We start from the raw sequence: 15,465 nt of genomic DNA, 5'->3' as shown, positions 1-15,465 counted from the left end.
CAGAACTGTAATTTTTATTTCATTTCAATTTAGTTCAGTCAGTTATAGCTACTTTTGAAGTGGTTTCTGCTCCATTTTGAATAGCTCCTTTTTCTGGAAAAAGTACAGGTAAAATCAATAAATCTTAAGATGAAGTCAATTATAGCTAAAATACAAATTATTTCTTTGCTACCAAAGATTGTAGTTCGCTTGCCTGCTTGTGTTGACTTGGATGTTTTCTGAACCTCACTTTTTTTTCTTATTTTATCCATAAATCTGAAATTGGTCTATGTTTTTTCTTGCTGCTGATGTTATGCCTTATTTTCAGTTTGCATTAACTATTAATGAGGTTTTTTATAAGCTCCTTCATTCATTTCTTTTTAAATTATTATCTTTCTTCCCGCATACATTTCTGAAACCAGGAAAGATGTTGAAATAAAGGTGTACTTTGCTCTGAATAGATTTGGTTTGCAGAATGAATCCTGTACCTACCATTTCTACAAATAACACTTACTATTTAGCTTGAAACCCTTTTTTTCTTTGAGTAGAAGTGAAAGTCATTTCAAAGACTTTAGGATGTGTGATTTTAATGCTTCGGTTAAATTTTACTAGTTTTGCAGGCATTCCAAGTTGTATGTTGCTGTTATTATTGTTATCACCAAACTTGCAGTGTGCAAATGCGTATTCAGGTTTTCTGTTACATGTTGGGCCTTCCTTGATGCAAGGATTTCTTCAAATACAGTACCTGGGCTGCTTTGATTTGTACATCTGTTTTTAAAGGATACTCGTTTGTTTCCTTTGTTTGGTCATCTAGGTTATCACAGCTGTAGCCAAGGGGCAATTGTACTTCTTTCCTTCTTGTAAGGTAGCTTAATGTATATGACTCTAGAACTGTATTTTCACAAGAGCAATTTTTCTTAGCTGACACTCTAGTGGATGTTACAGGCATTATAGGCACATATAACAGCAAATTCTCAGTATACTTTTAAGTATTTTTTTCTCATCCTTTCCACCATTCATGTGATCAGTCTTCACCGGGGATTAGCTGACTCTGTAGCGTGCTATGTTGATCACACTTTTGTGGTTGACATATAAATTAATCTCTTGGAAGATGCCTTGGGTAAATGTGTAGTTTAACATTAGTTGCTCGTGGAGCAGTGAGCACCAGGGGTGACTTGAGATAAGCTGTGTAAATACATGGTATGACTGTAAGGGGAGGAGAAGGAATGGGATCTCCTCCTTTTAGCATCAGAACTGTTACCTTGGTAGAATGATTTAATCTTAACTTAAGAATTTTCAAACCTTCCATCTGTCAGACTGGAAATGGAAAGATTTTCAAATAATTTGGTCAGCTGTCTTGATTCTGTGTGTGTGAGATTGAGAGAGAGAGAGATTGACTCAAAGCCAGAGCTCTGAGACAAAAAATTGCCTGCCCTGTGTTTGTCTAAACCACAGAGGCTTGAGGCAATCTTTGAGAAACCTGGAGAAGAAAACTACTTAATGTAATATAAGGTTGTGTCAAAATGATGCTGTTTTCATAGACTGGTATTTCTGTATTTTAGTTTTATCTTATTCATGATGTTTTGAAGTACTAATCCTTGTCATTGGATAATAAAAGTTACGCATTGGAAGAAAGAGAGGGTGGGTGGGTGTATTTGGTTTATGGCTATTGTAAAGGATATCTGAAAGATGTAGTAGACTGGAAAGAAATCTAGTGGCAGTTTTAAGTGCGGAAGTAGTTATCCAGCCTGAAGATGTAATTGGTGTAACTGAAGAAGTGCACAGACATGTTGGGATCTGCAGGATACATTTGATAGAGGACCTGTCTGAAATTGAAGTGACTGTAGCAGAAGTTGTGGAACAAACTGACAGAGTAAATAAATTTCCAGGACAAGATGGTGTGCACTGGAGAGCTTTTAGAAGAACTTAGGGATGAAAAAGTCAGATGATGAATGTCTGAAGTCTCATTTAGAATGAACTTGATTTTTGAGGACTGGAGGAATGGCAAATGCTGATTTTTAAGTGCATCAGGAGTTCAGGGGAACTACGTGATTCCAAGTCTGATGTTTGTGTTGAACAAATCAGTAGAATTTATAATAAATAATTTGGATACCTGGATAAAGAGAGAGATGTACTCTGGAAAATTTACATCTCCTGTAATGGGAAGCTCTTCACTACAAACCTTTTGGAGTTCTTCAGAATCAGCGAAATATTTACAAGGATGATCCAGTTGATGTAATGAGACATAGATGCTTTTCCAAAAGGCATCCCTCAGTCCCTCACCAAAGGCATTTGATGAAAATAGTATGTCAGCCTAAAATGGAAAATCATTGTATGAACAACTAACCTGCTGAAGGATAAGTGGATGTGGAAGTAAATAGCCCTCACAGTGGAGTGGAGTCTTAGAGACCTGTAATGCACAATGTATTTCTTAATGACTTGTAAAACGTTGCGAGTAGGGGGTTGACAGAGTTTGGTGAGTTGCTTGATGTAATAAGGATGAGGGTAAAGTGAAGAATTTTGGAAGAAGTTTATGAAACTAATAACTGGGCAATAAAATGGCAGAAGCAGCACGTTGTAGAAAAATGAAAATTGTACTGGGGATGACGACAATTCTGTCTTCATCTATAAGATGATGGGCACTGAGCTGACCAGAAACCTTCAATTCTTAGTACAAGTAGTAAAGGCAGATCAGATGTTAGGAATTGCTGGGAAAACAATAAGAAAGAAAACAGAACATCATTATCCCATTATCTAGATTTGTGACTTCTCTGTGTGATGAATACTATTTCAGTTCTGGTGGTCTTATCTCAGAATTTTTTGAGTGTAATAAAGCTGGAAAGAGCTCAGAAATTACTAAGGCGGCACAAAATTACTTCCTTGTGAAGAGCAATTAAGTAAAATATGAATCTTCCATCTGGCGAGAGACCATCTAGGTTTCTACATCATTACATGTGGTAAAGAGAGGGTAGGCAGGGATGGATTACTGCTTGTTTCAGTATAAGAAATGGGGAGCATCAAATGGAGCTAGCAGGAACTGTGTTCAAAACAAATGAAATAAGGGTTTCTTTATGGAACAGAGCTTTGAAATGCAAAACCTTTTGTAAGGAGTGTTGTAGTTGTGTTACGTGGTTCAAAAGGAAAATAGTCTTTTTTGTGACAGAGAAATGTGTAGATGTATGGAAAGCAGGTCCTTCTAAGGAAGCATCCAGTGATAGAAGTGATTTCCTAACTTGAGGATAGTTTGCATCTGCAGACAGCTGTGATTGGAGAATAGGGTACTTGGCTAGATGGGCCTGATCCAGTTGTTTGTGTGGAAGAGGGAATTTGCGGTTGTATGGTCCTTTAAAGAAGAAAGGATAGATAGAAGTAAAGGAGTGCTTGCTGAGTTTATTTGCAGATGTCTTAAAAAGATTGCATTGAGGAGAAGGATGAATGTGTGAAGGATGGCTGGGAAAGGTGACACAAGATGGGAGAAGTGAGTGTGTGTGAGTGGCTGAGGGTGGCAGCAGAGGAAATGGGGAAGCAGGCAATGTGCTGCGTGGTTTTGAAAACCAAAATGGGTATGGAAGTACAGAGTGTTGAATGTGTAGATTGGTTGTTTAATACTTCATTTTTCTATTATGTCAATTCTGTGTTTTATTATGATAATCCTATATGGGTGTACTTTCTTCCGTATGTTAATTATGTAAGCTTGCATGGTACTTGGGGCACATAAGATAGAAAATCCTTTCTCCATAATATTTAAGCAATGCTGTTATATATGCCTCAGACAATGAGCTAGGCATTGTAGTTTGATATAAAGGCTGTTAAAAAGATTTAAACCACAAGTGTAAGATGTAGCAAATAATTTTGTTACCAAACTTTTAATATATTATTCTTGTCTGGCTTTGTTTACAGGATTCTGAGTAACAATAAAATAACTGAGTTGAAGAATGGTTCCTTCTCTGGATTGCACCTTCTTGAAAGATTGTAAGCACTTCTTAAAAAGCTATTTTGACTTTAAAAATTAAGTGATATAGTGTTTGTTTCCTTAATAATTCTGAGAACAGTGTCTTAAATAAGAGATGTGTTTTTACTTCGTTTTCATGTAGGTTTTTTCTGATTGAAGAGTTAAAATAGTTAAGCATTCTCTTCATGAATATGAGTGTCATGTAACAGCATAAAGGGATAATCTCACTTGTGGGTGAGATTAGGGCAGCTTCATTGGGAAGTTCACTGAAATGCTATAGTGACTGGTTTTGCTTTGTTGTTGGTCTCGTAATATGAAAACTCATGTTGTAAAGAAAATTATTTCTTTAATTTCTTATGAAGTGTTAAAACCTTTATCAAACAATTGTAAAGTATATTTGTAGGGGAAGCAGATGTATTGGAACCTCTAAAAGAGGCTAGATTCATTGTAAGTTTGTTGACATTTATTTTAACAGTTTTGCTGCTTGCTTTGTAACTTCGGTACATACTGAATGTATGGCGGGGGGGGGAAATGGGTGTGAGTCTGATGGGACTAACTTCTTGGACACCTTTTGCTTCCTGTTTCCACTTTCCCTTTCAGATGATCTATTGCCTATGGGATAATAAGCAGCATTGTAGCTTCTGTTACAGTCAGCTTTTTTCCAGCTGGTAGAAGGTCAGGATTGGCAGGTTGATCTACTTGGGAGCAAGCAGAAACTTTAGAGATAAGGATTTTTCTAGGCCATTTGACTGGGAAAGTAGCCAGTTTCATAATCATCTCGCAACATCTAGGAAGAGTTCCAAATGACTTTTGGCTTCAGGGGATTAAGAGTATTTTACTCTTCCTCTAAAACTTGAAGGCTGCAATCCCAGTCACCTGGCCTAAATAAATTCAAACACTTCCACCATTCCGTCCCCCACATGCCAGAAGAAAGATTTGTCTTCTGCACTGGCAGATGAGCTTTATTGTAGAAATAAGCCATTGTGCCAAAGAAGCAAGGTTATCAGCAGTGATGGCATTCTAGATTTTTACACATTATTTTGGCATCCTTGCTTAACTAATAAAGGCATCTGCTGACAGTTGTTATTTGTTGTAACTCGTTACAATTTTCAGACAGGAAATACTTGAAACTCTAATTAGTTTGAGATGATCATTTACATTTGCTCTATGAATCCAAATCTTAATTTTCTTTAAAACAATAAGAACCCAGCTTTCTTCCATTTAACTCCTGTCATTTTTAAGGATTTTTTAGGTTATTTTGGTATCTTTCATGAAAAGAAAGCAGTAAGGAAGGCATCACATTTGAGCATTTAAAGTGATCTGAGATAGCAGTATTTTAGGTGGCATGGTGGTCTCATCTGAATGAGGTAACGCACTTTATGTGCACTGGTATAGGAGTTAATATATCAACAAATTATTATTAATGGCCAGGTGTCTTCATCATAAAGGAGGGGATAAGCATGATACACCAGTCATTAATGACCATCTTTCTTTTTGTGTGTGTGTGTGTATGTGCAAGACTTATTTAAAAAAATGCCGTGGTTTAACTGCAGCCAGCAGCTAAGCACCGCTCACTCACTCTGCCCCCAGCCCACTGGGATGGGGGAGAGAACTGGGGGGGGGGGGAGTAAAACTCATGGGTTGAGATAAGAACAGTTAAATAGGACAGAAAGGAAGAAAACAAGAATGATAATATTAATAATAAAATTACAATAATAATAATTAAAAAATTGGAATATACAAAACAAGCGATGCACAATGCAATTGCTTACCACTCACCAGCTGATGCCCAGTTAGTTCCTGAGCAGCGATTTCCCCCCCAGGCCAACTCCCCCCAGTTTATATACTGGGCATGACATCACATGGTATGGAATACCCCACTGGCCAGTTGAGGTCAGCTGCCCTGGCTGTGTCACCTCCCAACTTCTTGTGCCCCTCCACCTTTCTCGCTGGCTGGGCATCAGAAGCTGAAAAATCCTTGACTTAGTCTAAACACTACTTAGCAACAACTGAAAACATCAGTGTGTTATCAGCCGCCTTCTCATACTGAACCCAAAACACAGCACTATACCAGCTACTGGTAAGACAATAACTCCATCCCAGCTGAAACGAGGACAAAAAAAAAATAATCTATTTAACCACAGCAAAAGTAAACTTCTCCACTTTAGATGCTCTTGTGACCTTGGACAGAAGCTACTCTTGTAATTAAAATAATTTTTCAAAGTTAAATGAATAGTCAATGGAAAAAAAGTTGAAACCCATGGAAATTATTTTAACCATTAACATTATGTTCAGCAGATTCAAATTATATTCCTTAATGTTCACTGTGATAATTTGCATGGCTTTAAAATTGCACATTTTTGACAGTTTCTTGCTTATTTTTAGTTTCTCATACTACTCATACCCCCACTTGTTTCCTTATGAGTGTTTTCTTTCTTTGTAGACACGCTCTTTTCCCCGCTTTAGTTTAAGAGATGAAACAGAGATAAATACATTCAGTCAGCATTAAAATAGTTAATTCAGGCAGTAGCATTGTCACTTAACATTACTGCTTACCAAGGGAGAGATTCTGTATACATTTAATGCTTGTTTTGTTCATTCCTTGTAATGTTATACTTCATAGCAAATATTTTTGCCATTTCTCCTTAATGGTTTTTGGATAGAGTTTAGATATATTTAACCAAAGCCTTTTTTAAAAAAAAAAAACCAACCAACTAATATGTCAGACACATGTACCTGCATAATAATTGTTTTTAATTGCATTTTAATCAGTATTGTGAATCCTGAAATACAGATTCACAACTTTATAGTTCTTCTATTAATATACTAAACTTGTTTTCTCCTGGTAGTTCTTGGACATCTTAATGAAAATTTACATACTTAAATGGTTTCTGTTATTTTTTCAGTTCTTCAGATAAACTTGGGCATATGGTGTCTACAGCTGGCAAATTGTTGCATTGTAGGTTATCATTTTGCCCAAACATGTTGTCTCTTGACCTCATCCCCATCTGACAATTCTTCACTGTTACTACTGAAAGGGAGAGATTGTTTTATTTGTTGCTTGTGTGCCCCAAAACTATGGGGAAGTACATTAAAAATGCTGGCCCCAAGTAGGAATTTAAAATCTCTTTGTTAATAATTTTGTGCATGTATGTTAATTTATGAAAATGTAGAATTTGGTAATGCATCATTTTGTAAACAGGGTGATAAGATTGCCAAAATAAGAGTTTTGTCTTGCCGGAGGGTGAAATGTTTGTTAATTATAGTAGAAAATGACTATGCTATGTCTACATCTAGTCGTAGGAAAAAATTCATGCAAATAATAGCTGAATAACAGTAAGCAGGTAAAAGATTTTTACTGCCATAAGTGGTAATTAAAGTGTCTGTACAAAAAGATGTTAAATATTTTAATCTCCACTGACTTTGTTAATGCTATGTTTTGCTATGAGTCTCTTGCAGTTTAAATGTTAAAGTAACTTCTTGCACAACTAATTTGCGACGGATAATTTTTCACCTAGTAGATACTTGATTTTATATAGCATTATTCGAAGTCCCGCAACTTAGAAGCAAACTGCTGCCTTCCATCTGGAAGCTAGCTAATGCTGCCTGTTGATTTTTGCGAGGATAAGGAAGATTACTTTATGTATTTATAAAGTACTATTTTTCATTGTACGTGAGGGAGAGAGGAGGAAGAGACAGGCACAGAATTCAGTAAGATATTTTGATAGCAAGAAAAGGGTTTGATATTTATTGAACTGTAAATAGTGACAAGGGTTTACCAATGTATTTTTAGGATATACTAATATACCTTTGAAAAGGGAAGATATGCAGTGTGAAGGGAGTGTTATTTGTAGACAGTCTAAATTTTTTTCCTCCTGTTTTTACAGCACCAGTCTGCAGATATATGGAAGCCTGAAATAAAAATAGGAGCTTCTAATACTTTTTCAGACAGTAACAATTTCTGATTTTAATTCTTCTTGTGATAGTGCAACAGAGCATGTGAAAAGATGGACCTGAGTTCTCCTAGTGGTAGACTTACACTTTTTTTTTTTTTTTGGAAGTCTTTAAAAAGTAATTGGAAAGTGTCAGTATTTCTTGTTTGAATATTACTGAGCAGAGAAATGGTTTTATGAATATTCAGGAACTTGTTTTCTGCTCTAACTTTAGTTCTGGTTTTGGTTCTGGAAGCTCCAGCTTTCTGTTAGCTGTGGCTCTTTCAGGAGAAGACTGGGAGTGCTAGGCTAACAAAATATTTTTTTTTTCCCCATCCTTACCTGCTTCTTGGGTAATTTCTGAAAGATGAATGGTGGGGGAAATGTGCTTCTAATCTCTGCTGAAAAATCTGTGCTGTGAAATTGAATGGAATATCCTGAACTGTTGGAAGTACGGAAGTTATTTGAAGGAAGCAAAAAGGTTTTCTGGTCTAGGTTCTAGCTTTTGTTTAGTTTGCAGAAGTGTGGTATTCCCAAGCATATTTTTTTTTTAAAACTTCTGTATTCTTCAAGAAATTTTGACTATTGTAGTTCTTCATTGTGATGGGGTGAGCAAAACAAAGTGATCTAAGTTGCTGTCGATTTCTTTAGATGCAAGGGGATGTCAAAAGGATATGTCAGAACTTTTCAAAAAGTCAAAAGATGATTTTCAGTAACAACTTTTTAATTTTCATTTGGAAAATGTCCAAGTCTCAGAAGTGTCTCTTTCATGCTTCCTTACAAACCTGGGCTCTCGAGTTGTATTACTCTAATATCATCAAAATCAGTGATAGATTTGAGCCAGTTTACTTTTCCTAGAGAGGGTTGCTTGAACCTGGTGAAACAGATCCAGCAGCACTTGATCCTCACATAAAATTTGAATATGTTGACCTGAAAGCCGAATTCTACATCTGAGACCCACATGCAGTAAAGTATTGGGCTTTCAGTTACCAACAGTTTTGATGGTACTCTAAAGTTTTGGTACACTGATGGTGAAAACTCAAAATAAATATAGCCTGCTATATTTTAGGGAGAAAGCCTATGTATGTATAGGGTAGAATTTAAGTCATACACAGAGAATGATGAGGAAACAAAAAAATTGTTTAATCAGTCATAAGCATTTATTGGATCTGCCTGCCTAAAAAAATCTACACTCCATAGAGCTGTGGGAGGGATAGGCTGACTTTATGTAATGTTTAACCTATTTTTGCAATTTCTTTGTACTCTTCCCCCATTTCCTTTTTGAAAAGTCATTTCATATAGTAAGAGTCCATTGTAGCTAATGTGTTTCTTGTTGGATGTTCATTCTCAAGTTCTGTTCAGGAAGAAAAGACTAAATAATTTATACATGTCAGTATGTATATATATGCATTGTTTGTTTGTGCCTGCAGGATGATTAAGTAATAATTAAGACAATCTTTACTGTGCTGAGACAGAAAGCAGTAAATTATAAGTAATATGTATTTATACATAAGTAATTTTTAAGTATGTATATATGCACTTTTAAGTCATAGACAACTGGCCACTGAAACATTTCATTATAAATTCTAATGAAATGAAAGGATTTTGTTTTTTACGTGGCAATCTATAGTTACATTTAAGTACTCTTTCATTAAGATAAGAAAAATATCCTAACAAGATAACATTAGGTGTGGTTGTCAGGCTCTTAAAAATATTTTTGCTTGTTGCTAAGTTGCTATTTGCCCACTTAATCACAGATTTGAAAAAGGGCGTTCCAATTAGACTTAAGAAAATTCTTCATAATGAGAATGGTTAAACACTCAGAGTTGGGTGATGAGGTGATGAAATCTATGTCCTTTGAGGTTTTGAGGACCGCACTGGACATAGCAGCAGGGCAGTTAATCTGATTTTAGTTATGCTTTGAGCCAGAAGTTGGACTACATGACTTCAACACATGCCTTAAAACCTAAGTTTTTCTATGATCCTAATCTCAGTCACCTTCTCTGATAAATACAGGGCCATGCTTATCCACAGTGCTGTTTAGATTTAAGAGAAAATTAATTTTTTTTTAATAGGTTCGCAGTGTAAGATTGCTCCACTGCCTGGCTTGTGGGTTTTTTTTGTAGCAGTATTTTTAATTGCTAGATGAAAGATGCAGTTACTGTAAGATAAAAAAAGTATTGATAAGCTAGAGCTTGGGGAAGTTGTAATATTACCCTAACTGAAACTCTCCTCTAATGGATTTCGTTTGGACAGATTTTCTTTTGTTTGGACAAATAAATATCTATAACTATATCCTGTCGGTTGAGCTTTGACAAAGAAAAATGATAATCATCCGCTGAGATGAGCAAATTTCTGTTGCTAAAAATCAGTAGTTTTTATAAATGTTTTTAACACTTATAAATACAACAGCAATTTTAAAGCCAAACACAACTTTCTAATGAGATTGTCTCCCGCACCTCCCTTTTATGTGAGAATCCTATCAGTCTGTTGGTTTAACCACAACTGTCATTTCTTCATTTAGAAACTGTCCTAGATCCTGGAGTCCTGACAGTTGCAGCAGCCTGTGTATCAACATCTTTTACTATCTCTGAAGAGCTGCCAGACATGTCAGCACTGTGTTAATTTTGAGATCTTTAAATATCTCTTTGTATTTCACAGTTTTCATCTGCTAATACTTTCTGATAGATGAATACGTTGCTAGTGCTTACTAATGACTGCCACTGGGAGGGGGGGGATAAAAACCCCCAGATACTCCCCAACTGTTGTAGTTGCACATTGAGAAAATGCTAACACTTTGGGCATTAAGGGTGTTTTTTAAAAATTACTTTAGTATAGTGGTTCATTAATGCTTTGGTATCTTATTTACTAAATACAGAATATACTTTGAAAGAGTTCTATGAAAACATGAAAATTGTTGTCATTTCTTTTCAAAAAGATTTTATTAATTCTAGTATAATTATCCTTCTGGAACTGGTGTTAAGTCCTACTAAGTGGAGGGGAAAAAAGCAAAAAATTGCATAAAGAATAGACTAGTCAGTTTTTATCAACTAATCTGACAAAATGTATAAACAGGTTGTGGAAGTAGTAGAACTCTTGCTTTTAATTTTAAAACTATACTGGTTTTTTTCCACTGAAGCTGTGGATTTAAGAAAGAGGTGTATCAGGGAGTACGCTTTGAATTTAAGTAGTGAAATTAAAGATCACTGATAATCTAGACTAGCGGATTTCCAAGGCATGCTATCAAGGTTTTTTTCCCTGAGTGTTTTCCACAGTGAGATTTCAAGTTTAAGTAGGAGTTACGTGATTTTAAACTGAAATTTAAAATATGAACAGTAAATATACTTTTTCTTCCCTGTCCCAAAGACTGATGGTAAATAAGTGATGAATAACATTTAGTATGCTCAGGTTTGTCATGGTCTTGGTACTGGGTTTATAAGCCTGCTGAAAGAGACTTAAAAACATTACAGTCCTTCAGGCTTCCGATACTGCTTTGGAAGTAGTTGACAGTCCCTGCCACCATACAGGGCAAGAAACTAAAATTGAGATAAAAGAAGTGTGTATATGTCATAGTTTTAATGAAAATTACTTTACTGCAAGATAAAACTAAAGTATTTAAAGTATTTTAAATGTTTATTAGATGCAGCATTGAAGTGTGATCCATGTGCCATGATACTGTCTGTTGTACCATGATTTGTTAATCTGGCTGCAGGAAATGCTGTTGTGAAATCTTGGGATGAATTTATATTTTCGCTCAGGCATATCTGTGTGATGGTAGATGTAATCCTCTTGTACTGTTCTCTTTCAGGCAGAATTATTAATGTTGTGGTAGATTTAGGGGATGTTTTTTCTACCCTTGCTTACTAAAACATTGCTTTTAATTGAAATTACCAATTTTCTTTTCAAAAGCAAAATGTTCACATATTACCAAGGAATGAGAAATTTTTCTCATAGTAATAAGTGCCTGCGAAGTTTCAGATAGTATTATAGTAAAAATCTTGGATGAATAAGGAGGTAGAAATAATTTTAGCATTCATGCAGTGATAAAGTTTGTTCAAAACTGTGTGGATGCTGGCAGATGCTTTCTGTGACCTTTCGAATTAAGCTGTATCTGCAAAATATCTCGAGTTAGGAGTTAAAACTCCTATATCACTTCTACAATTAATAAAGCAGTTAAATGGCATAGTTATTTTATATTTCTCCTTATAATCTCCTATTCTGGAAACTTAAAATTTAAAAATATGTGGTCTTGAGTTTTTTCGCCAGCTTTATTTGGGATTCTCAGCCAGGGCTTTGCTTTTGTGCCAGTAATATTGGTGGAAACTTTCCATGTTGTGTCTTTGGTGTATTTTTAGGATCTTGTTTTGCTTCTTTTGGTAGGTGTTGAGCACTACTAAAGTATTTAAAATTCAGTAGGCTGAAGAAGACAACACTGTGCTAAACAGTATTGTATGGTGTAATAAGCATGTTACACCCTGAGCAGTGTAATCTATTTAGACACTGTGGCAAAGTATCTTTGACTCTATACCCTTTCATGTGATAGGAACTGATAGAATATTTAAAGGAATACACATGCTGTTTATATTCTTCTTTCTATTTAAAATGCAGATTTTCAAATTTTGAGAGATACTATGTTGGAGAAAGCAGAAATGTGTTGTATACGTTTTTTGGGCAGTTTTCGAACAAGTTGAGGAAAGCGTATCTTCATGCATGTGTACCTGTTTTAAAGGGTAGTTTGTGGCAAATGTAATGTCTTAATTTTTCTCTACAGGGACCTTAAGAACAACCTTATTAGTACTATAGATCCAGGAGCTTTTCTGGGGCTTTCATCTCTGAAAAGACTGTAAGTAGTATATCTATCTAGTCAGTTTAAACAAAACAAACAAAAAAACCCTGAGAGTAGATAAGTCTTAGGTTCTGCAAATTTAGGCAGCACAGCTATTATATATTACAAATTGAATATGTGTATGCTGTCTAAATTTATACACACACATACATATGTATAAAACAAAGTCTGCTTTCACTTTTATGACTGAAGAACATCCACTGCTTGTGGCTTTGCAGTTTCACTTATTTTTATTGACAGTCTCTTGTATTATTCCTTCCTTTTTGTATTTCAGTGACTTGAAACATCACTGTGTGAACATTCATTCAGAGCTTTGATGCCATCAAGTCTGGCTTTAAATGTTAAACTCCTTATGATCCCCCCCCCCCGAAAGTCATAGTGGAACACAAGAGTCCCTTGCTATTAATACTACACTGAAGTTACAGCGCTGTTAATGCTGAAGGTTGTGCCAGCATTCCCATTAACACATTTTTGGGGGATTTATACCTTGGCTGTAAAAATTCTGTCCCAGCTCAAACTTGAAAAAAAGACCTCAGCATGATGGCCCCTTTTTCTCCATGTCCCGTCCCGTCCCCCCCCTTTTTTTTTTCCTTTTTCTTTTTTTAAAACACTCTTCAGATTTTTGGAATATCTGGGACAGCTTTTAAGTCGTAGTGATGACGTCTGGCCCCCCCACCCCCCCTTTTAGTCAGCATACAGCTTTCCTTCTTAAATTTTTGTAGTATATATGTTCGTTTTCACTGATCAGATTATCTGGCTGACTTAAAAGGAAATTTTGTTGGTAATTGCACTTTTGAAAACCTTAAAAATAAAGCTGAAGGACCAATTCTGGGCTATTACTAATTGCAAGCTTAATTTTTATTCTTTTAAGAATTTTTGGCAATTCAATTTAAGACCTACATTGTAAAATATATAATATTTAAATATTTATGTAAGTATGAATATAGAAATGGTCCTATTTATGTACAATAAATGCACTAGTATAGGTCTCTGGCACGTCAGAAGATGAAGTGATGTAGCACATGTGATGAATATACTGTACAAATATGAAAATTTACTTTGTAGTGATATAAGGCAAGCCTGTTCTAAGGGGATTTACTGGTAAGGCTAGGCTCATTTAGCAATATATGGGCAAACCATTATTACTTTAGAAATGGGATAAGGACTCTTATGTGCATGTGTATACACCCATATAGCAGTATCTTTGGGTTTTGCTGAAAAAGACTAAATGTATATATGGTGCAATCTGTTACTCATGAATTTTAGTTGAAATACTTCTGTTTGCAGACTGTATGTCACTTGGAAATAAACCAGTTTATTCCGATTTTTGCTTTTTCCTATTTATAGAGACTTAACTAATAACAGAATAGGCTGCCTGAATGCAGATATATTTAGAGGACTTGTAAATCTTATTAGATTGTAAGTATAATTTGTTGTATATAATTTCACTTTTTAAGTTTTAGTCTTATGTAAGTTAACATTATTTGTTTCAATGGGAGTAGTTTGTTTTAAGTGTGTGCTTGAAAGACATGCAGTGTGGCTATGATTGTGGTTTGTTACTCAGTAGCAAGCTTAAAAAAAAAAAAGGGGGGGGGGGGGGCAGCAGGGGCAACCAGAACCACAGTGCTGGGTGCCCTGCCTACTTTGCAACCATTTTCCAGTTTCTTGGGGGGGGGGGGGGGGGGAGAGTAGCAGACTGTACAAAATATTTTCCCAAGAAAATTATTTCAGGGTTACAGAATCTTTTAATATCCTGCCTTTTACCACAGCATCAGCATGGTTGTGTTTTGCTGGCTTTCTTGCATGTTTTGTAGTTCTTCATTTACTTTAAGAAAATAACATGTAAGATTATGGAATGTTTCTTTGCCCTGATTGTTAGCTTCTTATGCAGTGCTTTCACTGATACAGAGAAACTGGGATGTACAATTTTTTTAAAAAATATTCTGCTAGATCTAGCATGCTTCTTACAGCATGTTAATAGCAACACATCAGTTCACTGTGAACAACAAAGTTAATTTTAAACTTCTTGAAACGTGTGCTCAACATATGCTAGTTGTTGCTTTAAATAAAAATAAAGTATTTGCATTCAATCCTTGTTGCCAATCTTAAAATTCTTCAGCTAAAAAAGAAGTGTTGGGGAACAGTTCATTTTGGGATTTTTGCAGGGCAGACCTGATTATTATTCTTTCAGTCTTGTGAACTATGACAGTGTCATAATAGTATCTTGTAGGTTTTAAAAAAATCCCTCTTCAAGACAACATTATTTTATTTCAAATGTCAGTTGCTTGAGCATGAGTTCAAATCATGATATTTCTATTTCTTAGGAATCTTTCTGGAAATCTGTTTTCTACACTTACACAGGGAACATTTGATCATCTTGGTTCACTAAAGTCTCTGTAAGTATTTATTGCATCTAATCTTAATTTGCATGATCATTTGTGTTCTTTACAAAAATAATTGTATATACACTTGCTTGTACTACAGTCTTGTGGTTTTAATTTTAAAACTCATAACAGTGGTTTCTTTATCTGAATAAGTGCATGGGATGTGTACAGATATATGGGTGTTTATATAACTCCTTCAAAAGATGCTTGGTATTCGTTACCTAGTTCTGAGAGAACAAAGCTATACTGGCATCTGGGCTTCTGAAAGTTTCATTCTGTATGCATCATTTATTACTTTATATTAAATAAACAGTGTTTTAAACGTTTTTTAAGAAAGGAAACAAATACTTTTAAGGAAGATTTTAGTCCTTG

The 15,465-nt window shown here is 35.3% G+C and overlaps 1 protein-coding gene across 1 annotated transcript in view; it reads left to right on the top strand.

Moving 5' to 3' along the window:
• Nucleotides 1-15,465, top strand: part of ADGRA3 (adhesion G protein-coupled receptor A3) — a 64,544-nt gene that overhangs the window by 12,756 nt on the left and 36,323 nt on the right. Inside the window, exons 2-5 of the mRNA XM_075023854.1 lie at nt 3,880-3,951; nt 12,635-12,706; nt 14,057-14,128; nt 15,034-15,105. Coding sequence (XP_074879955.1) covers nt 3,880-3,951; nt 12,635-12,706; nt 14,057-14,128; nt 15,034-15,105 — 288 coding nt within the window. The remainder of the gene's footprint in view (nt 1-3,879; nt 3,952-12,634; nt 12,707-14,056; nt 14,129-15,033; nt 15,106-15,465) is intronic.

The sequence above is a fragment of the Buteo buteo genome, chromosome 1 (genome assembly GCF_964188355.1).
Source record: "Buteo buteo chromosome 1, bButBut1.hap1.1, whole genome shotgun sequence".
In the NCBI taxonomy this organism is placed as follows: domain Eukaryota; kingdom Metazoa; phylum Chordata; class Aves; order Accipitriformes; family Accipitridae; genus Buteo; species Buteo buteo.
The sequence above is the reverse complement of the archived record's forward strand: the minus strand, read 5'-3'. Positions and strand labels throughout refer to the sequence as shown.